Source organism: Acanthaster planci, linkage group LG03 (assembly GCF_054643075.1).
Source record: "Acanthaster planci isolate LZ-2023a linkage group LG03, COTS_SCS, whole genome shotgun sequence".
Lineage (NCBI taxonomy): Eukaryota > Metazoa > Echinodermata > Asteroidea > Valvatida > Acanthasteridae > Acanthaster > Acanthaster planci.
The window spans coordinates 23,232,938-23,256,413 of NC_141779.1; the positions used below are offsets into that span (position 1 = coordinate 23,232,938).

Below are 23,476 nucleotides of genomic sequence, written 5' to 3' on the forward strand. Positions count from 1 at the left end.
TTCATTTTAATTTCTGCAGAAATTGAAATCGTCACATTAACCAGCTTTACAATTAAAACTGAATTCAAAATGTTAAATTCCAACTTCTTGTAAATGTCATGTTTAAGGCTCAAAAGGTGAAATGTACTGTCTCAGGGACATTTTGTATTTAACTTGAACACTGTATTCAATGGAGGTGAAACAGAACAAGGGCCCGATACATTTTGAAGTAAACTATACTCATGCATCGGAATAACTTTTTTCCCATATAAATGAGAATTATTAAGTAATGGCCAGGTTTGCAAGAGGGCCACTGGAGTAGTTTGACCTCAGGCTTGCACCATGAATAAATCCTGAAGTAACCTATTCATAAAGCTATCAACAAAACTTGTCCTAAGGAACAGCATGATCTTCACATTTTTCTCATTAGGTGATCTTTTTTTAAAAATCCAGTCACAAAGCGGATGTAAATCTGACATGAGAATGCCAGTAGTGTACAAAACTGTACATTTACTACAAACTGGAACTTTTCTTTACAATAAAAACATTAACATTTCTAAGCAGTACAAATTTATGATCTCTTCTCGGTGTCAACTTGTCTTGCACAGGAATGCCAGTATTATTTTTTAGACTAGAACAACTATTTCATAGAAGCCGCCCCTCTGCAAATATCCTACATCACAGTTGTAACGAGTCACAAATTCTTGTCATTCAACACAAATAGAGTTAGTAGGCAAAAAAGTTGAGTCAAAAGTATTTAGTTCAAGTCAATTTGAGTCTCAAATATTTGAGCATGATACAATAAATAAAACAAGAGTTACTTTTCGGCATTTTAAAATTTACTTCTAGGTTTACAGCATGCGGTCATACCACATCCTACTCTTGATGACTCATGAAAGTACTTATCTGGTATTGTGAGTCATTGTGAAGAATTGTTTGCAGAGAAGTTTGCTTTTATTTAGGGACTCGAGTCACATTAACTTTCACTCGAGTCAGGTCTTCTGATGAGGGACTTAAGTTGAATAATTTGCTTGCAGTGACTCAAGTCGTTATTTGTCAGGACTCCAGTTGAATTTCTAAAAATTGTGACTCAAGTTGCACTCAAGTCGAGACATTAACTCAAGTCATTTACAACTATGCCAAATAAACAATTCATTTCAGTAATCAATCTCTAACAAGCTGAACAGCAGAGTTAGTATGATGTGGGCCTGCGTTCCATTCCGGCACTCACCAAACTATTAACCAAGACAAGAACTTCGGACATGCCACTTGCTTTAGTCCAACGACCCGCATCATGCGTGTTCACCACAAGTCCTTGCACAAGACCAGTCACAAGTAATGGGTGGACGGTCACAAAGGCATAATTTTTGTAACAGTTCATTTGGGAGGTTTGTGACTTGGCTTAAAACTGGATGACTTGTGATGGACTCAACCACAACACTAGCACATGGTGAAAAAAGAAAGCTAAAATCTGCCTCAAAATTGGGAACATTTGTAATAAAAATCTTAGATCAGTCTAAGCGGTCTGAGAAGAGACACAATCACAACCACTTTCCGTTTTGAAGTAAATTTGTCAAATCGCATATCTCCGAACTTTTAAATGAGATAAAGACGTATCAGTTTCAATGACTTTGTTCTCATAAATCCCTTTCCTAGCGCCATCCTAATGGCTATTTCTAAGATCCTCTGATTATGACTACAATGGCCATTTCAATTCCTGAGCACAGGTATCATAAATTCATACGTTTTCAACCCAAAAGTACTGTTAAAATGCTGTTTACTTTTCATCTCTCTTAACAAATGATAGCCCAAAATACATCGTCCACATCTTCAATGGGCTTCACAATAATGAAACTTTCCTGTCAAATCTGTACTAACTGCAACGGAATCAGATATTAAAATTCATACAGCTAAGATTTAGTGAACAAAGTGTACTGTCACAATTGTAATTTATTTCCAAAGTCGTTTATTTTTAAAAAATAAAATTGCCTTGAAATACTGACAGTACAATTCCAATATTTTTAAATTCCCTATTTTGATGTTTGTAGATAGACTGCTCGACATTTAAGGAACCAAATTAAGGAATAATCGAACAAAACCTAAATGTAAAAAATGATGAAACAAAAAATTTAAGAGAATTTTTTGGCGTTTCATTTTGCATTTCATTTTAATACTTGCATAATTTTCAGTCCAGGATTCATACCTTCTGCAGCAAGAAGTTGTAAAAAAGAAAAAAAAAAGCTTTGAAACACTGAAGCTCACTTTACATAAAGAAACACATTAATCAAGAAATTTTAAGTCTGGGCCCTGTATGTTTCTTTTCCCCTGCGGCGTGCTATTCACCACCTTGACCCTTGACCTCATCATTTCAAATCGGAATGTCCATTTCTCTCTCGATACCGACATACTTCAAGGCATCCGTGGCACTGTACCTGTGGAGGGAAATTCAATACAAATTACACTCAGTTCAAGTGCCATTCAATTCAAGGATAAAGAATTTCAGCAAGTACATTTTCCACTCGGGCTTACCTGTAGTCAAAGAACAATTCTTCACCGGTTTGAATGGGTCTCTTGGCAAAGATTCCAATACGATGATCTCCGTTCACCATCATGACTGCAAGTGAAGAAATTCAAACAGCTATAAATAAACCTCCTTCACATACTTAGCAGTCAGATCATTACTTCCAGCTCCGTAATTAAGTCCGAAATTTAGTTTACAGTTCAAGGCAAGTTTTTGCCATAATGAAATTTGGCTGAAGTCAACCCTATTTTAACCACTTCCTGCCGGGACTCCGGAATTGGAGGCGTATGGTTTATATGTGTGGCCGGGGTCTCCAAACTCGGACAAAGGAAACAGGGCCCTGTAACAAAAGACCATACTCTGAACAAAAGACCAGGCTGCTGGGCATTACCGACATTTTTCACTCTCAAAAGTGGTGATAATCCAGCATTGGTTTGAAACCGTATACCAGGGTTTGGGGCATTGAGAGCAAGCGGATTACCACCGGGGACAAAAGCTCTCCACCACCGCAGCGATGAGCCACACAGCACCGCTGCACGCTAATCTGGCCCCTATTGAAAAGAGGTCAACAGTGCACTGAGCCAGGATTGTGAACAAAAGACAGTTATATAACATCGCACAATCTGGGCTCTGTTTACAAGGCTGCAGGCCTGGCTGAAATACCCGGGCGTCAATGAAGGTCACCTGTCAACTTGGAGTAGTTCCTAAAGATTACTTCGTGCGGCTATAAACGACCATTAAATGAAATGATGAATTTTCGAAGGATTTTGAAAACGGAAAAAATGATAGTCATGCCAGCCCAGCATCATCAACATTGAAAAATGCCCCGGCATGAAATGGTTAAGTACACGGATGCTGCATACTACATATGTGTAAACTAAGCCCATCAAACAACAAGTTTTGAAGAATCATGGTGCACAATTTGGATCATTTTTATAAATTTTAAACGGTTGAATGGGATGATCTCAGACTATTTCCTGACTGGTGTGCTTTCTACGCCTCCCTGTCAGTATTTCTCAAAAACAGGCTTAAAACATAAGGTATTACATGTATGTTAAATCATAGATTTGAAGTTATTCAGGGCAGTAATTTGTAATAAAGTTTCATTTCAAAACTTTCATATCCACTCTCAATCTCCAACATGAAGAGGTAACCTTGCTTTTTAAATTTGGTCAACTTAAGAGTTAAGTCTACTACGTGGATACGGCTTGAAATAACAATGTATTCATGGGAAATGCACGAAGCCGCTATAAGTGGCTTACATTGGCCAGTGTGTTAATTCAAGCCATAGCCAAGTAATTTGGACATGGCTTCACCTTCCATACGACTAAATCCCATGTGTTATTACCTTTGGCATAGCAATTTGGATTGTTAGAGTGGTTGGCAAAGCGTATCTTGTTCCCTTTGCGCGTAGCATCAACAACAAAATCTGCAACAAAAAAACAAAGGTAATGAAGTAATTACCAGAAAAAGAACAACATGGCCTCATTTTCAACAAGAATTGTCTTTACTTGTCGTTGACTATGCAATCATCCAAATAGTTACACCGTGACGCTATTTTGAAAAGAAGAGTGAGTTTTTCAGAAAAGCAAACATGAGGAACTAGATCCCAAGATGATATCTTACCATTGTTCAGGTTGAACAGGAAGCTACACATGTATTTGTCGTAGACTTTGCCACGTCGGTCTGCCTCATCCTGGGAAATGATCTACAAGTAGAAAAAATGGACAAAACTGGCGATTTGCACTTCAGGCTATCGACAGTTTATAACCCCAACCCTCCAAAGCCCTTCGATATTCACTAAGGAGGTTTGACAAGTCCTACAGGACACTCTCTTAGTTTCCTCCGCACAAGTGAACTTGACAAGTTTGGGAAATTTTCCAACAAAGACCTTTTATTTCTTGATACTTGTTCATCATCTATAAGTCTCCTACAGCTTGCAATGTATTCAGTCTTTCTGGAGTTGAACTCTGACCTGCAAAGCTTTGATTTTCTCTGAACAGGTTACAGTTTGTCACCACATGATAACGAACCTCTCCACAGTACTCTGAAATGAACTCATTCTTCTGGGCCGACTGCTTGATGAAGATGCCCCACCCGGCGACATCAGATGGAGCTAGCAGGAGGTGCTATTCAAGGAGAAACAAAGACGGAAAACTTTCAAACAAACTGAGCAAAATCATCACAAGAAAGTTCCCTCTTTTTACTAAAACCCACTGCCACAGGAAATCAAATGGTGTGAGGAAAACCAGTTTCTCCCAATTAACCCGACCTTCCCAAAACCTCCAAAATCCTTGTTGTATAAGTGGTGGATTTCGAAGGGGCGAGGGTGTATAGAAAAAGCTGGTAGCTGTTTTCGAAGGATGCTTTGTGTCAAGTCTTATGCAGCGAAGCTTGAGCATAGGGCTCGATTCTACTGAAAATGACCGGCACAGTTCCTGATGTTTTTTACACTGCCTTTCCATACTGATTAGCTGCCAACAAATTCTAAAGGATTTGAGTAATGGGCAAACTCCAAGGAGCACATTGAAGGAATAATAGAGGACATTGGAGGATTGAGGATGGATCCAATTTTTACATCCATGGAGGCAGTCAGACGATTTTGTGGGATAAAGGTTGCATCCTGGCAAAAAGCCTTAGGAAGTAAGGTTGACAGGTTATTAGCTTTCCCTTTTTACAACAAAAAGCACTTCAATAATTAGAGACAAGCACTCAACAACTGGAAACAGCAATATGATCATAAAAACGTCAACAGAAGTTTTTTAAAAAACTCCCTCTTTAAATTAAAAAACCCTCACTTGAAGCATCCGGCATTTTTCATAACTGATGATGGGAACATAAATTTGATAAGCACAAGAAATATCGGCTTTAAGCGAAAAGAAAATATGTCAGATAAAATAGGTTTCCACGGTGCTTAAATTTGCTAGGGAATATTTACTGCTGTACTGCTGATGTACAGGACCCTTTTGGGTTGATGGGGGATTGGCATGTTCTGACGGACGGCAATCCAACGTTATGATCTTACCTTCTTCCAGCCTCGTTGGATGCTGACATTTTTGCAGGAAATGCTGTCACTGTCGGCCTTCTCAAAAAAGTTGCCTGAATCAGTGAAGGAAAAAACACAACAGCAGCAAAAATAAGACATTCTTTTGCGAGTTGTTCTGCATTTCCACAAAGGGTCAGTTGAACAGTATAATCTTGGGGAATGATTTGGAATTGTTCTTTGAAAAATCTTGGGAAAACTGACGTGTGAAGTTTTCATGTGAAATGATGATTAATGCAGTAAAGTGGAATGCCACAATAATGAACACGACAGGGTCCACGCTAAATGTTCGGCACAGGGGTCATTCGGTAAAGCGAAATTATCTGCCGAACGCTTCGTTGCCATGTTGAGTAGCGCCCTCTCTTGTCTAACTGAAGTGCACCCTCTTGTAATACTATGATTTGCTGTTTTTGTGATGTTTTGCCATTGCATTCATGTTTGATGTTTCTAGAAATGTATCTGTTAATTATTTTTGTTTTTTATTAAATCTTCAGTTACAAAATTGAAATCTAGTTTATCCTAAAAGTCATGAAGCTACTGCCCAGGATCGATCTCTGATGCATGCTGTGGCGAATCTCGGTTGATTTGCAACTGCATAATGTTCAGTAGGTTTTGTGCACAAAATATTGGGAGCCAAGGACGATGTTCCATACAGCCGAATGTTTGGTATAGCAGTGTTTGGTATAGCAACGTTCCACTGCACATAGAAGCACAATATTCATAATCACGGTTCTAAAAAATTTAACATTCTTGATTGTTGATAAGAGTAAATCAAGACATACGAAAATCATCTTCTTTGTTTTAAAAACCACAAGCCAAAAAGTGAATTAGCTGCAAGCTAATTTGAATAAATACATACATTACAATTTTCACCATACATATGCTTACAGCAACAGAACAATCCAAGACAAGTGTTAGTAAAATAACGCCAATCAACACTGAAGGATTAAAGATCAATTAAAGATCGGGACCATTCTTGGAAACACGACATACATGTATTTCTGGTAGTTTCAAAAGAGAGATTGATTCCATGGTGTACCCACAAGCCTACATCTCACGTAACTCCCACCATGCAATGCTTCAAATTTTACTTATTTCAAATGGAACGTAGTTTTAAAATGCATTTCAAGATAAACACTGTCTAATTTAGTTCTATTAACAGACCAGAAGTAGAAGTTATTACTGTGATGGCATCATGTTTGTACATAGTCGGTACTCGCATAATTACAAGCCTCTTCACCCAATAGGGTGTTGCAACTTGCCTAATGCACGCACCCTTCAAGTTTAAACAAGCAAGGGAGTGTGATGCCAGTTAGGTAATAACGTTTCCTGGGATTTGTCAACTTACTGGCTCCACAGGTGCCACACAGGTCGGGGTCACATTCCCGGACTGCTAAGTAACAAGGGCACTGCTTGGTGTTACACTGCGCCTTGCATCGGCATCCAGGGAAACGATTCTGACCTGCAAGAAGACAGAAACAGACAGAACAACTGAACAAAAGAAAAGACATACAGCTTGGGTGTCAGTTGGGAGCACAGGGTCCTTTCATGGCAGCCGCTGAGCACCTTAAATCTGGTTATTCTGAAATCACTTGGGAACTAGTCAAACATAATATGTATCTTCTGATCATTTTGGCTGTTTCCCAAGGCTTCAAAGCAAAAAAGTAATGCTAAGCAAATTTAAAACATCAGGATACCAATCTATACCAGTGCACACCACATGTATTTTGACTGGTAGCCTTATTCTGCTTAGTTTACTCACAAGTGTGCTTAAATCAAACTGAATGACATTAAGGGGAATCTTTCAGCTCATTTTGTGGATGTCAGAACCCTATGAACCTCAAGCTGGACCAAGAGAGGGTGCACGTTTCTTACCACCAGAGGCTCCTTTAGTCTGAACTGATCTTCACTGCTTCATGAACGACCACGAAATGCATGTGTTACGGTCACACTGCTACTAACAAAATGAACACTCCCAACCAATATGGCTTTTTCAACCGACGGGGGGGGGGCCTCTGCTCGAAGTGGATTAGAGTAAACACGAACAGTAATACTTCTGCTAGCGCTAAATCATTGGCCAATGCTTAATCTGTTAAACTCCAAGGTTCATCTCTTTTTATTCTCAAGGAGCCAGGTGGAGGAGAGGACCTCAACGTTTTCCCTGGTATCACTGAAACAAGTTTTTTCTCACACTGAGCCTTAATGCCAGTAATATCTTTCAATCATTTTGACTCCAATTTTAAGAACTCTTTCTGAGGCAGGTCAGACAAAAATGTTAACCTTTCCCATCCATGTGCTAAATGCATTAGATTGACATGGGAAGCCAGGAACAGTAAATGAGCAGAAGAAACAAACATACAATGCTAGATTGAATTGGAACTTCACAGATGAACTCATGATGAATGTCTCAATATGTATGCCAAGTTTCAAAAAGACAGCCAAGGGTAGAATCTATCCCTGGCTGTGAGGAGATCCAAAAGACCTGACTCTCTTTCTGGGCCAAAATCTCAAGGTTTAATGAGTGTTTCAGCACATATTGTTCTCAGCATTCAGCTTGAAGTGAGAAGATAAACTGAGAACAAACTGACTTCTCTAAGTTGGTAGCAAAGCCTTGAGATGTTATTTTGGAGGACCACCAACTTGATCAAGTTGCAACTGGCAAACCCTAATCCACATGGTTTATCAAGATGAGAATTGAGCCTGTCCTTAGAGGTAGGTTACAATGCAACTCCTACATTAACCTGGCCCTGCATTCATTGGGTATTGGTGCACAATTTATGCCGCGGCCTTGTGCACTTTCTATCAGAAACTGACAAATAACACAGTCGTCAATTTCACATCATCTCTTACAACATATTCATTTATGACATCTACAAACAGCACTTCAACTGATATGGTCACTGACCATTGTTGGAGTCAGTCCTAGGGACAACAAAAAAACCTAGTAAACCATTTTCTAACTCACAGTCGGAACTGCACTGACAGAATTTCTCGCAGAAGTTTTGCAGCATGATGCAGCTGCATTCCGCATCGCACGGCTTGCCTGGGTGGTCACAGGGCTGGTAATTGTACACATGGCTGGCCGTGGAGTCTGCAAAGAATGCAAGACCATTCCAAATAAACTTATCTATTCATGAGCAATTAAGTTTTGCTAGTAAGAGAGAATCTAAATAGAAATTATCCCATAACTGGGCCAGCAAGAACTTTCACACTGAATGTGACCATACTCAAAAATATCATTTTAGTTCCTAATCCTTTCAGTACTTTCCACTTTGAACAGGGAATGCTTGCATTTTTAAGACCCTTTTTTTTGACTCAACATTTATTTCCGCTTTGCAATGTATATATCAAGTTATACACAAGGTCAATAAATGAAAGATTTATGACTACAAGAGTGAAAGTTAAATAAGACCATGAGACACTGAAATAAAAGGGGGCAAACACGGAGGCATATTCAGGAGACAAAGTCTTATACAGAAATGCCTTATTAAGACAACAAAAAGACATAAGTCAAATTACACATAAAAAAGCCAATTGCAGTACAATACAGTCAAAACAAAAACAAAACAAAACAAAGACGAACCAATAGCCTGAGATGTGACAAAAATTGGAACTATCAAACACTAGAAACGTTAGAAGAACAAAAAGAAGATTAGAATCATAAAAGAGAAGGAGCTATCTGAGATAATCAGAAACGAGGTGTTTTTGTAGTTGCTCTTAAAGCATCCCACAGATGACTGGGACTTAACATTACCATTAATACTATTCCAAAGACAAGGTCCAGAGAATCTCAGCGTATTCAGGGAATAGGATACGTATGCAAAAGGCTATCCCTTTTCAGGCCAAAGAGGTGAACGGTTTTCTTTACAAAGAAAGTAAGGATTACATTAAGAAAAGACAGCAGGAATTAAACTTGGAAGAGTTTACAAGTACCTTTCTTCAGCTGTATCTTTCTGCAGTGCATCGACCACATTCTGTCAGAGGTGAAACAATAACAGGTGTTTCATAGCCCTTTTTGTTTGCATATCCACAAAAGCCAAGCATAGATGTACTGAAGACAATTGCATACGTCCAATGAACACTTTAAACTCAAATATATGGCAAAGTTTTGCGAACTTAAAGAATGAATTCCTTTTTTCCATCTTGCAACAGTAAGATAGCTGCCAGCGAGTGATGACACAAGGTCATGTTAATTAACATTATTTCCATAAGTAAGCATAGGCAATGGCAACATTGCAGCGTGCAGAAACTGGTAAGATCTTGGTACCAGGTACGAGGGCATTGCATTTCCTCATATATTAGGCCAGGTTTCAAGTCTACGTCCATGATATTACCTTTGCTTTCTTTTCTTCTTCCTGGGAGGGGTGGGGTTTCGCTCCGGGGGGAGTTCCACTATCTCACCTTCCTTCAAGGCAAACTCACAAACCTGACAACAAAAGAGAACAAAACGTGCCAAGAATGTGGCAGATTGAAACAAATTGGACTTACCTACAGGGAACTGTTTTTCCCAAGCCAGGTGAACCTGCACTGAAAATTGCCAGATATTAGATAACGCAATGAACAATTTCTTAAAATTTAAAAGCTGGAGGATTCAGGTTGAGGTGACGATATGTTCCTCACCTTCCATCTCTGCGAACTAGGTTCGAATCCCACTTGGGCCAAAGTACAAACAGGGAATTTCAGCCTACCTAATTCCTGTGATTTCCCTAGAATAGTGAGTTTCTCCTTCCACCTCTTTTTTTCTTCTCTCCAGATTTGTCCATGCTCACGAGTTACATTGTCATGTGCACTTTCAGGAAATTCTTTTATTTGGGTACTAAGTGACACACAGTAGAACTCCATGTATGACTCAATTCTGTATCTCCGTACCACTCTTCCAAAGCGCAACTCCAAAGTTCAACCCCATATAAGCTCCGAAAGCTGGTCCATTTTGAATTCAAAGATTGTTGGTTACCTGTCTGCAAGTCTTTGTTTTCAGGAGCAAAGCGATGGTGCAGTAATTGTTGAACCAAACCCCTCTCAAAACTCTAAAGAGTGAGGCATCAGAACCGCTCCACTCGCTATCTGGATTGCTGGTATCAATTGGCTTACCATCAGAGGCGGAGTCAGTGGCTGCTAGGAGAGGCGGGGAACAGTGGAACCATTACAATTAAGATGAAAATTATGGCACCACTCTAAATATCCCTGTATGGCAATTTTGGTAAGTTTTTCTTAAATTTCTATGGCAACAGCACTCACAATCTCAGGAAGTACACTGGGAAACTTACTGTGAGCTTTAACTCAACTGATCCTGTAATTTCAAGGAAACCGAAAAGCCATGCACAAGTTTTTTACCACAAATTATAATTTTAAATGGTAACATTATCACAAGCAACTACACAAACTGTGGGTAAAGTGACAAACTATGTTGTGACAACAATACAGGAAGTCACTTTAAACATTTTGGTATATGCTGTGCCACAACAGGCCAATCTCATGGAGCTTAGCAGCACAGGAGTGGCCTAGGTTAAAAAATACCTGTTTTGCACAACCAAGTTACCAGCTAAAAAAGCTCAAGTGTATTCCTTGCTGCTGGTTTTCATGAAGCACACACTTTTACAAACCAGTTTGAAGCTTCCGGGTGATGCAAAAACTGTACCAGGAGATGCGACATACATTTGTACCCCTTGGTGTAGACACCGTCTTTTCTCAAAGCACAATATCCTATACACTGCCAACTATTCAGCTTATCAGGAACAGGCATCGTACCTGGGTTCAACTTCTCGGGAGTGGATTCGTTGTCCTGGTTTGACTTCTGTCTTTTGGGGGTTGTTTCTTCGTCTGACCGGAACATGTGCCTCCTGGTAGCAGCACGGTTTCTCTCAGGGGTGCTGGGTGGACTGTTGACTGGCTCTTTGGGCTAAAGAAGATAGAAACTGAGTCAAACATTGGGAAGATACTTTGCTCCGTGTGGTATCTTATAAAGCTAAAGAGAATGTACGAAGATTGAGCAAGTGAGTAAGTCTGATCAACAAATGGTAGTTGGCTGTAGGTTGACTACTGTTTTCATCCTTGTACCTTTGCCTTGAGAGCCAACTTTAACCCAAACTGCATGGCCACGCCCACCATTAAGATATTAAGCCTGAGTACTGTAGTGATCTAAATTCAGAAAGGGTCATGTTTGTTTTTTGTTTATGTACATGACGTGACAATAAACCAGTCAGGCATGATCTGGGCCATGTGGCCTGCTCTGCTGCATGCGACCCACCCACTGGTCAGTCATATCCCAAACCCAAACCTGAGTGCATCTGCGGCTTGTCGGTGTGTCAACCTGTTTCCCTGGCAGTTCCCCTTACGGCTGCAGAGCCCTCTATCCGGAGGTTTAGTAAATATACATGGATACAACAGAACAGACAACCTCTCTAAAAGCTCCAACTCCTGGTTATTTGGTTATTGGATTAGTTTGTAGTGATTCTTACCTGTAACATGAAGCAGTCTGGCCCACAAGGCTCGGTTTCCTGACGTACCTCAGACGTCTTTGGTTTTGTCTGGCTCGGTGTGGGGTGGTAGGCTGAAATATGGTTAATACAATCCATTATTTTGCATTGTTGGGTAGTTCTACCTCGAGGTACTCTTCAGAGCTAACTTGCCATCACTACCTCCAAAGCATGGTGCAGTAAAACCAAATACTACATTAGTTATCCTACAGTCTTAAGACCTTTAGCTTCATGTAAAGTAACAATGGCTGGGCATAAAAAAAGTCACGCAAAACACAACTTTGATGTACTGAATGAAGTTAGGTAATTATTACTGTCACACACCACCCTAAGAACAGATCTTGAATATCTGAATAATGGACTAAAGTTGTATGAAACTTCCCTTCTGCAACTGTGTCTTGTTAAAACCCGAGAACAAAATTGTCAAGCTTTATTTTCAACCACAGAAATGGATAAAATTGTCGATATTTATGCTATACAAACAAAATCCCTTTTGATGGTGACTTTTAACCATATGCTACCGGGAAGCCCGGTTTCAGGCACATAGGCTTTAAACACGAAACTGGGAAGCCTGAAACCGGACAAAAGAGCTGAGCCTTGTGACAAAAGACCGTACTCGGAACAAAAGACTGAGCTACTGGGAATTGCCAACATTTTTATCAGTTGTCAGTAGGGGAGAAAATCTGTCCTTATTGTGAGAGATTATACCACTGTTTGTGGCATTCAGTACGGGTGGATTACCATCAGGGACAAAAGTACTCCAGCGATGAGCGATACAATACGGCTGCACGCTAATCTGGCCCGTATTGAAAAGACACTAGCAGCGCACTGTGCCAGTTTCGGGAACAAAAGAAAATTACATAACACCGCACAATCTGGGCTCTTTTTACAAGGTGGCAGACCTGGCTGAAATACTTGGGCATCACTAAATGTTGTCGGTCAGATTAGAGTAGTCACCAGACAGTTATTCATGTGGGTGTAAATGTCCAGTAAACGAAGCTACGATTTTTGAAGAATTTGGAAAACGGAAAATCTTGAAAATCTCCCGGTTTTACATCATGCAACTTCAAATTCCACGCAGCAGCAGATGGTTATGCCTGAAGGAGACGGCATCTTGGCTAAAGACTTGTTTCAAGAAGCACCAGAACATGAATGAAATTATTCTGAGAAGAGGAGCAGAAAGGCAAATAAAAACTTCCCGGTATCAGGGAGTCAATCTTTCCTTGAATACTTACGGTGGAGGAAGCAATCATACTTGAAACATCTGCGACAGAAGAGGGTGTGGAAGGAATGCATGGTCTGCTCACGAGGGACAGACTTGGCTGTTGGACCATCGATGTTAGGGGTGCACTCTAACACCACAGAGGTGGAATTCTGTTTCTCTAGCAAGTTACGATACCTACATTTAAAAACGACCCAGAATAACAAAATTCTTTTGTAGAGCAAATACAGAGATATTTCCAAGCTTGGCATGCTAGGAAATTCCACGGGGAAATGTCACTACCTCCTGATACATGAATCCGGTTCATTAGTTTGACGCTGTTGCGACTTAAACCCAGCCCGCTTACAGTGTGGGAATGGAGCCATTGGATGATTGTGAAAAGTTGGCGTGTCAGCCAATAGGCGCTTATCAGTCAAGTGCCCACATGAACGTCATAGTTACCTATGAACCAGACTGGGTACAAAGATTATTTAAGCAGCAACAGCTGGGAAAATCAGCCGCCCACTTTGAGAATATCCTTGAAAATAAATGTGGATGCCTACTTTCTTTTTTTTTTGCATCGGCAGATATGGATTTTTTTTTATCTTGGGTTTTGTCTTTGGTGATACAACTATAGCACTGCACACCATCTACAGAATGAGCTTTTGTTGGGGCAAGTTTGCAAGCCCACTCAGATGGGATTGAAACCCATTAACCACTTGCCGCTGGGGACTCCAGTTTCGGGCCCCATTGTGTTTATACATGTAGCCGGGGTCTCTGAAATCGGACGAAGGGAACTGGGCCTTGTAACAAAAGACCGTACTCGGAACAAAAGACCAGGCTGCTGGGCATTACTGACATTTTTTCACTCTCAATAGTGGAGATAATCCAGCCTTGTTTTGAAACGGTATACCACGGCTTGGGGCATTTAGCACGAGCAGATTACCAACGGGGACAAAAGCGCTCCACCACTGTAGCAATGAGCCACACAGCACTGCTGCACGCTAATCTGGCCCCTACTGAAAAGAGGTCAGTAGCGCACTTCGCCAGGTTCATGAACAAAAGAAAGTTACATAACTACGCACAATCGGGGCTCTTTTTACAAGGCAGCAGGCCTGGCTGAAATACTCGGGCGTCAATAGATTTTGTCTGTCAGACTAGAGTGGCCACCAGACAGTAATTCGTGTGGGTGTAAATGCGCATTAATTAATATGATGAATTTTTGCAGAATTTTGAAAACTGAAAATCTTGAAAAAGTCCCGATTATGTGCACTGCATTTTTCAAACCACCCAGCAGCAAGTGGTTAACAATATGGCCCCTAGTTTTTTTTCTTCCGTACAATATGCCAACCAGCCTTTACCTTTGTCTGAGATCTTCCGTCTTGCCCTTGTCTGGGAATTGACTCGCTATGGCAGCAAACACATTATCCGAGGGAAATCCCTTAGGCTGTTCTTCTAAGGGGGAAAATAATTTGAGACGGGTTGCATGAGAAAAGTAAAGCAACTACCTGATTCCAAAATAGAGCGATGTTTAAATGAAATCTACAATTTCACAATATGAATTGGGGGAGCGGGTTAGCGTAGCAGTTCTTTCCTCGCTTTGCACCAATGAGGCCCGGGTACGAGTCCCGGCTTGGCCCAGGCTTTTAGTGCATTTGGTTTCCAGTCCATACTCGCTCTCGCAGGTTTTCTCCGGGTACTCCGGGTTCCTCCTGCCTCTAAAACTGGACCGTCTTCCTAACTACGTAATGTGATGCTGATTAATAAAGTGTATAAATGAACGTACAGTTATTGGCGCAAATAGCCCGAGATGCTGAAAGTGCCATTAAAACAAAACAACAACAACAACAACAATATGAATTAATATTTCAGACATTATTTCAGCTTACCAACTTTGTCCAGTATCCCCTGCTCCACTTGTTCGGCCACAGCCACGCTTTTGACAAGGGCAACGAAGGCATCATCATCGATGAAACTGCATTCTGATGGCATCAAACAACCAGTAGTACATGGAACAAAAGTTCAGGGTCAGGTCAGGATTAACACTGGCATTTTTGCCAAAATCCGCTGGTAATTTTACTTGCACCTTAATTTTCAAGGGTCACCAAACTCAATTTGAGGTAGATTATTTTCCACATTCCAATGCACTCAATCATGCAAAAGCCTTAAAAATTATCCACATGGATTTTGCAAGATTCGGAAAGGTTAGGATTAACGAAAGGAAAACAACTCAAGAATTTCTCTTATACCCATGCATCGTTTGAGTTTTTTTTTACCATAAATTTTAATCATGCTAGTTTCAGAAAGAATTAGATTTTCAAAAGCACTCTGACATGTTACAATTTGATTGCCAGGTTTCATTCTGATGGGAATATTACTTTTATCCTATTAAGTTTTGCGGTAGACACTACATTACCTGTTGTTTAATAAATCTATTACATCTTTTTTTTGGGGGGGGCGCTTCTTTTTACCAAGGCTGTATTTTCTGTTTCTTTGATTATCTCACCTTTCTCCCCATGGACTTTTCCATCGTAGTTTTTGATGAGTTCCTCAATGAAGGAGCCATCTTGTTCTAGTACCTCATCTCCCATGTACGGAATGTTGTGAAGAACTGTCTCATCATCGACCTTCAAGAACATCGAACAAGGAGAATTACTGCAATGCATTTTTGGCATGCGCCTGATGAACTTAGACATTTTTAAGTAGCGCTAATAAGGCAGGGAAAGTGGACATTTGATCGTGCTGTTATTGATCTTGTTATTAAAGGCAATTCTTGAATGGTAAATTTTGAAAAAAAGCAGAGGAAATAAGAACGTCAGTACAAAACAATGCAAATACCTTCCATTTCACTTCTAATTTTTTTGGGAAAACTTTTTCTGTTTGTAAGTTGTACAGGTGTAGCTAAACAGGAATTTCCAAGCACTTCATTCTTGAAGTATGGAAACACTTTATTAGCGTTATTCCCTGTTTACTAGGCCATTAAATCAGCACAGTGTACACAAAACGTTTACGTCCTCAAGAGGGCAGGAGGAACTATAAAGAGAGCAAAAAGATATTGTGGGGAGATTTTCAACTGAATTTTGCAACACACAGATGAAAACTGTGAAGCTGCTGACACCACAAACCGTGACTTTCAACAGAATTTTATTCAAAACAAGGGAAGAACGACCAAAACCAAATGAAATTACAAAACCCCAAACCCTACCCCACCTCTGGCTATGTACAAAGAACTCTCCCATACTTACCATGAAGTTTTGTTGGAGTGGTTCCCAAGTATAGACCCATGGAACAGATGGGACTGCATTAAGGGTATACAGGGGACCAGTCTGTGGTGGTCCATCATTGCCAACCTCTACAGAACACTGAAAAAGGAACAAACATTGAACAATGCTGAGATACGAGTAATACATAAAACTTTAACTGAGTGCCTGTTAAAAAAGTTTAACATTATACCTGTGACAAAAGTTTTTCCAGTTTCTATAAATAAAGCTTGTGGACATGGCTGGTTTGCAATGTCAAAAACAGTCCAGTCATACGCTTTGAAGTTTGCATCAAGTGCACAATTGACTTCGGGTACAGGACTGTCTGCTTTGCACCATGTCTGCATTTTGTTTTCAGTTGAAACTATACATAACAAATATCTTCTTCACATATTCAACTCAGATTCAATTGACACTCCTTCGTAACTTTTAACCGTTTTAAAAGAGTTTTTTCATCTTGTTGATATATACATATACCAAAGTTAACTTTTTAAAACTTTTTATTTCCCCCCAAACATCCTGAGTTGATCTCCACATAAAGGCCTCACTCTTCATTTTGTTGGAATCTAAAATATTTCAAGCAGTGCTTGAAGAACAAAAAAAAAAAAGGATATGAAACCCATCAACAGGTAACATGTCAAATTGGCATACCCTTCTGATAACTGGCAGTTGGTCAAACGAAGCTACGGTGTGAATGGATTGGAATGGACCTTCACGCCAAGTGCAGCTGTTGCGTTGAGTGCTCTCTGCTATACATGCACGATTACAGCACCAAAGGGTCTATCAAAGAAAAGGTTACCCACATCTATGAAAGCGAGCCTCCACAAAATTGGCAGCTGCTTGCAAATGCCGACACCACCAAGACTACAAGAAACTACATGTTTAGTACAAGTAGTAATCTACAGTATTCAGTGCTCTAATCAACTTGTGTACCTTTCTTGAAGTACTTTTTAGTAAACGGTACCTCATCCAACATAAAGTGTGCAGTATTTTTGCAGCATTTGGTCCTTCCATCAAAATCAAAAGCCAGGTGGTTAGGATTGATGACAGGGTTGGTTTTTAAAACAAGTCCTTCAAAGGAATATGAATAAAGCATATATCAATTTTATAACACCTCACCCACAGATTCTGTATCTTGATTGACCGAAAGTGTGTCATGTGACGCTTGCTACTTTTATTCTTTTTGTACCACTACTCAAAAAAGACTACAATGTACATGCAGCCTCACTCTGAAAAATAAATATCCATAGCAACCAAAGAACTATACCTGAAGCAACCAAAGAACTATACCCATAGCAACCAAAAGAACTATATCCAAAGCAACCAAGCAACTATAACCGTAGCAACCAAAGAACTATATCCGTAGCACCAAAACCATGAATAGGACCCAGGCATGTATTTTGGTTCCTAGCGTAAACCTTTATCACCAGTAATGGCTCTTATTCAGGTTGCAGGATTAGTCTTAACAAAGAATAATCAACAAGTCAATAAGGAAATCAAGCATTTCATCCCTCCAAGCAAGCAAGGGTTGTCTTTTTGGCCATTGGTGGTGGTGTTGGTGGTTGTTTACCACTTTGTCAACAATTCCCAACAGCCTTTGCAAAATGCATCCATAACTGACTGCTTACTCTGACAGTATCTGCTCTCTTGAACCTTTTGAGCTGGCGCAACCTCATGTACTCTGATTTGACCTTCCGTTTGAGGTCAAAGGGTGGCTTGCTGGCGGTTCTGTCAGGGGTAGACGTGGATGACCGTGTGCCAGGCGGACTGATTGATGCCATCTCTGATTGGCTTCTCTAGGGCAAAGAATGCTAATTCAAAAAGGTCAAATGTTAATGAGCATGGACAACAAGAAGGACAACGAGAAACCATCAGACGAGTACATCAATCCACAAAGTGGTACTTTTCAGTATCAGGACGGATTCCTAGGCAATTCTGTAATTGTAGTAGTCCTACTTGTTTGGTAAGTCACTTGTTTTTTTTTTACTTCCAACAGTTTTTATACGTTGGACCAGCAAATTTTTGAAAACTCAGAGCTTTTACTCATCAACCTCACACTTCTGACACAACGATAACCATATGTTTGGTCAATGGCTGACCTCCAAATATTGCCTCGACCATTTTCAAAGGTTGGGGTATAGTGCTATCTTGTTTTCATCACACGACTGCACCTTGCTATCAGTGGGACACTTGACATTGCACTTCCCAGTGCAGGATTATCTATCCCTACAAAATACAGTGCAGTCACACAATGAAACCAAGATATCCTTCACCTTTGAGACTGGCTGAGCCAATATCCAAAATGTACATGTGCATGTAGGCCACTGGCCCAATGGAAAGAATGTCGCATCCTGCCTCCACTTTTTTCACAAGACCTACGATCATCTCAATAAACATCAGGCATTGTTGAAAAGAAATGAGCATGGGACTGAAAGATACGTCGTAATTGTGTTTGGAAATATTCATACCTTTTTTGACTACCCGTAGACTTCGTACACAACCACTGAAGTGGAGTCAGGATGTTACATTCCTCCCAACCCAAGGCATGCCTACTGCCTGGTCATTCGGCAGTATTCAAACACTGCAAATGGTCAGACATTGTCAGACATGGTCTAACATGGCTGAAAGGAATACTGCTATTACATGTAGATGATAGGGAGCATAAGCAGTCTCAATCCGAAAAATCATTGCCATTTTATTGAAGATTTAGATCGATGAAAGTATTGGGTTTGTCTGAGAGCCATGGCTTTTTGACATCTGTCTTTATCCTGTCGCCATCACAGCCCTACTTGAATGCAGGAGGTTAATACCTGAAATCCTAACAACAGAAGTGTCACAAACTTTGAAGCCTTACAGTCCTTCCAAAAGACAAAAGTATGTACATTTTAACTCACACTGATATATCCTTCAGAGATTGGACTTTCATATCCTTAAGCCCACTGAAACCCTACATTTGAAAAAAAAATTACCAGACGTCTCCCAGTGATGGTGGCTTGTCTGTGCAAGGGAAATCCAAACACCAGAATATGTATGCGAAATGAAATGTTCAAGTGTGAGTCACGAAAATAAAGCAGTTGTCATTGGAAAGAGCTTCAGAAATGCAATAAAACAATGCAAGAATCAGCTCAGTCAGATATATACCAATAAAGTTATGAATTTTGGGGGGAATTCCTGTCTAAGTGTCCTGGGCCTACATATTATATCAGAAAATTGTGACCCAAATTGAAGTCTTTTAGGACTAGTCATTTCACAACTCATTAAATACCTGGAATATCATGTTGAAATTAACTCCAGGATTTAGCATCAAATGAACTAAAATATATTGTTCTATACAGATGAATAAAACAAAAGGAAGATTTTGTCACTACTAGACATGCTAGAACAGGGCTATCTATCAAGGAAAGATCAACTTTATGTGAGCAATGAAAAAAATTTTGTCAACATGATTGTGTAACCATTGGTTATTTTTCAGTAATTAATTGCAATATAATTAATGTTAATTAAACTGTTGTTTCATCTCCCCCCTTCCCTTTAGAGTTTAGTTTAGAATATAGAGAAAGATTTCCACAAATGAGATCCGCCACCAATTCGTATTTAGAAATGTCATTACTTCTCCACGGCATCATGGTAGCTTTCATCCTGGTGCCAGAAAACGCCATCTTCATCCGCTTTGCAATTGGCTATTTCTTGTACATAACAAGTATAGATTGGGCATAATAACACTTCAAATGTTACTTAAAATGTAGTTTTGGATACGATTTGCAACCGTTGTTGCCAAGCACACCGTAAGAGTGTACAAAATTTGTGCAATTCACTTTGAACAAAAAATTCCACAAATGTGGATTAAATATATATATTAAAAATAGTTTAGGAATCCTAGGGTTTTATTCTGACACCATCCTTCCTTCCAGGAAACCCTTGATGAAATCCACAAGCACAGTTTTCAGATGATTTTAACAAGTTTCAAACATCTTACAAAACAAAAGTGCCATTGGTTTGTACAGTAGTATATCGCCAGTTGTCAATAAGTCTACATGTAGTTTCACACGTCCCCACCATATTTTAGCAATGGGCAATATTTTGAAGGTATGGTTGCCAGACTGATTTATGTACAAGGCATGTCACGATGCTGATATGATTAGTAAGGTTCCCTGACCACAGATTTCCCCGAAGTAGGTTAAATTCTACAAAATACACGAGGGTGTTCAATATACCGGTAGGTAGAACTAGATTAGGGGTAGATTTGCACTAGAAAGCGCAAACGAAGGTTTTCTCATCTACAACTACCTGACCCTAGCAGAGCATTTTTCAAAACCCCACAGTGACACCGTACCATGTAAACAAAGTGCGCTCAAAGTCACATGGAGTAATGACTTTGAATTCTTGAAGTAGGCCGCACCTAGCTGCCTAGAGCCAAATGAATAAATGAAAAAAGCAACAAGCTGTTCCAAAATGTTCAGGGCATGCCAGGCGCAAATCTAAAACTTTCATTGTCATGGCCTAAGGTGAAGTATGCAGCTGATTCTATCGATGTCGCTAAATTGAGCGAAGGCCTTGGTCCCTCAACCTGATCATAGAGGTAATACACAGAAGGAGTTTAAACTGTCCTGGCTGTAACATCTGGCCAATTACTGCTTTCTGGCATGCCTGGTATGTCCATAGCCAGAGCGCAGCGAACGCTTGCTACGCATCAACTGTTTCACAACCACAAAATCCCTTTGTACCCTATGACTGCCGCAGCAATTTTTCGCTGGTAGTCTGCATCCTTAAAACTTCGTGTACTGAGGTATAGGACATTGAATATTCATACCTTTGTTGGTACCTGGTAGGATCTCATGACAACATCAAATTTAATGCTTGCACAGTTGCTTGCATTATACCGTGTGCCCTAAATCTACATGTATATGTGCAGTCATTGCCCTTAATGAGCCCTTTCTTCTGGAGTTGTTTTGGGAATAAATAGCCCGGTTGTTTACAAGATTTTGTGTTTTGTTTGAATCACTTTTATTATGTCATTAGTACAAAAGCGTATTTTATGAGATTTCACAATCACTCCCTGTGATGAAATAGCGCATTTTGTTCCGAATGAACTAAACTTTCCAGTAGTAGTGAACATTTTGTTGGCCAGTCTTAGCCAAATTCATACCAATGCTTTGAACACTGATGTATTGGACGGAGGAGAATAAAATTACAAACTTTGCATGGATAGTGGAACAGTGTACCAAAATTTAAAAAGTTTATTTACGATTGCAAAAGAAGGTCTAATATCAGGGATTTTTCTCTCTCTCTTTCCTGGTCACAGCGATAATTTTTATTTAACTGCAAGCAAAAAACTACAACTTCTCATGTTGCTAGGAAATATTACTGGCCTCGCTTGTCCGGCTAAGCTAAGATGCAGGCAGTAATCAGGAATTTTTTTGAATGTCTTCTATTATTCGTCTGACCCGGCAGCGACCATCATTGAACACTTAAGTGCCTAAGTTGCAACTCCTGTGTCCTTTCTCTATGACCTGGTCAGGTGGCCACGATATGTCATGCCTGTGTGCTCGCCGCCAATATTAATCGCCATACACGTACACGCGTGCTGGCTATGCATGGGAGACCTGGAGGTCAAATAAGAACGCTGTTTTGTCTGACAAATTTTCCTTTTTGTGGTAAAATTTTCAGTACTACTTATAATAAAACCTCCAACTTCAAATCGCCCTCGTGAACTGATAGAATTGTCTTACCTCACCTTTGGAAAATATCAAAATCTATCCGAAAAGGAAGGGCACTCTTTCAACAAAAACTACAATGGCGCGAATTCCACTGCATGATGGGACGGCTGAGAGAGATCCGCTTGAGGGCGCTTTAATTTGTATTTTGATTTCACATGTTGTGCAGGCGTTGCAGGCCAGTAAAAACTGCCAAAATAGCCAATAGTGATAAATATCTGAACTTTAAAAAATCAGGAAAAATACTCATGAGTTTCTAAGACGTTCGAGATCATGTAAATTAAATTAAAGCCCAGTTTATGATTTTTCATTTACTGTTCAAATTTCCATATATTAACCGATGACTTTTTAAGAAATTTCCACGGCAGGTCACCCGTAAAATGCAGTCATGAAGCCCCTCACCATTTTGAAATATCGATGCCTACACTTCTCGGAAAAATATACCGTTTTCAGGCACCGATTTCTTCCACATTTTACTGAGACACAAGCTGTTTTTTCTTTGCCCACCTAGGCCTAAACCTGTCTTTTCTACAAATCTTCAAGTTCATGGGCCACAAAATGCTCTATTTCCTGGGGAATTTGAGTGCCTACATTTGGCTCGCGCAAGCAGTTTTCGGCCTATTTACTGGCCTGCAACCGATTGTGATGTGCTAAAGCACGAAGTGGGACTTTGATGGAACAATTCCAATTTACCAGAAGCATCATCCACCCCGGCGGAGGGGGGGGGGTAGTTCAAGTTAGCAAAGTTGCATTTTTAAAATTAGTGCATATACAAACCCATTCATTTGTCTACTTGGTGTGTAGGGTGTAGTTGTTGGTATTGTTTTGTTTGCTTGTTTTTTTCCCTCTTTTGGTCGGGCGATCGGTGACCCGATTTCCCGTGAGCGCGCGCCACGAAGTGAAGCCAGTTGTTGAGATGCAAGGTCATAAGAAATGCGAGTAAGTAACTATTTATTGTAATTGATTTATTTGATTAATTAAAGAAACGGAACTGCGTAGAATCCCAGGTGGATTATTTTTTCTATATTTTTATATTGCTTTCGACATAAAACTGTCATATTGTTTTTGATGTATATATTCACATGTGTATTTTGTTTCGTAAAAGTATTTTGCGCCTCGACCGTCACTTGTGACGGATTTGGCGCGTTATATATTATTATTATTATTATTATTAAGTCTGCCAAAACCTAACCCTCTATTTCTGGACAAAGCAGCCCTATTCTAGTTTAAGGCTAGGCAACTTGACTACAATTGTTCATAAACATACTGGACAAATTGTGTT

The 23,476-nt window shown here is 39.9% G+C and overlaps 1 protein-coding gene across 4 annotated transcripts; it reads right to left on the minus strand.

Annotated features, from left to right (window-relative positions):
* Nucleotides 1–446: 446 nt before the first annotated feature.
* LOC110990448 (histone-lysine N-methyltransferase EZH2-like) lies at nucleotides 447–22,302 on the minus strand. 4 transcript variants are annotated; one of them, XM_087134056.1, is made up of 21 exons: nucleotides 22,215–22,302; nucleotides 18,109–18,291; nucleotides 17,132–17,260; nucleotides 16,466–16,582; nucleotides 15,727–15,847; nucleotides 15,110–15,202; nucleotides 14,582–14,675; nucleotides 13,255–13,418; nucleotides 12,002–12,093; nucleotides 11,292–11,442; nucleotides 10,498–10,655; nucleotides 9,878–9,969; nucleotides 9,477–9,517; nucleotides 8,509–8,634; nucleotides 6,892–7,005; nucleotides 5,526–5,605; nucleotides 4,534–4,629; nucleotides 4,127–4,208; nucleotides 3,849–3,929; nucleotides 2,509–2,593; nucleotides 447–2,411 (listed from the first exon to the last, which is right to left on the minus strand). In XM_087134056.1, exons 2-21 carry the CDS (start codon nucleotides 18,259–18,261, stop codon nucleotides 2,348–2,350), a joined length of 2,133 nt encoding a protein of 710 aa, XP_086990182.1. In that variant the 5' UTR covers nucleotides 18,262–18,291; nucleotides 22,215–22,302; the 3' UTR covers nucleotides 447–2,347. The 4 variants fall into 4 exon arrangements, with proteins under 4 accessions (XP_086990182.1, XP_086990183.1, XP_086990180.1 ...); XM_087134057.1 differs by having other exon boundaries at nucleotides 5,526–5,599; nucleotides 10,498–10,658; XM_087134054.1 differs by having other exon boundaries at nucleotides 10,498–10,658.
* Nucleotides 22,303–23,476: the final 1,174 nt, after the last annotated feature.

Coding starts and splice junctions, on each gene's coding strand:
- LOC110990448 (XM_087134054.1), bottom strand. CDS start 18,261: ATGGCATCAATCAGTCCGCCTGGCACACGGTCATCCACGTCTACCCCT. Junction 15,203..15,726: donor AAAAGTCCATGGGGAGAAAG/GTGAGATAATCA, acceptor TGATGCCATCAG/AATGCAGTTTCATCGATGAT. Junction 2,594..3,848: donor TCCAAATTGCTATGCCAAAG/GTAATAACACAT, acceptor CTTCACTTGCAG/TCATGATGGTGAACGGAGAT.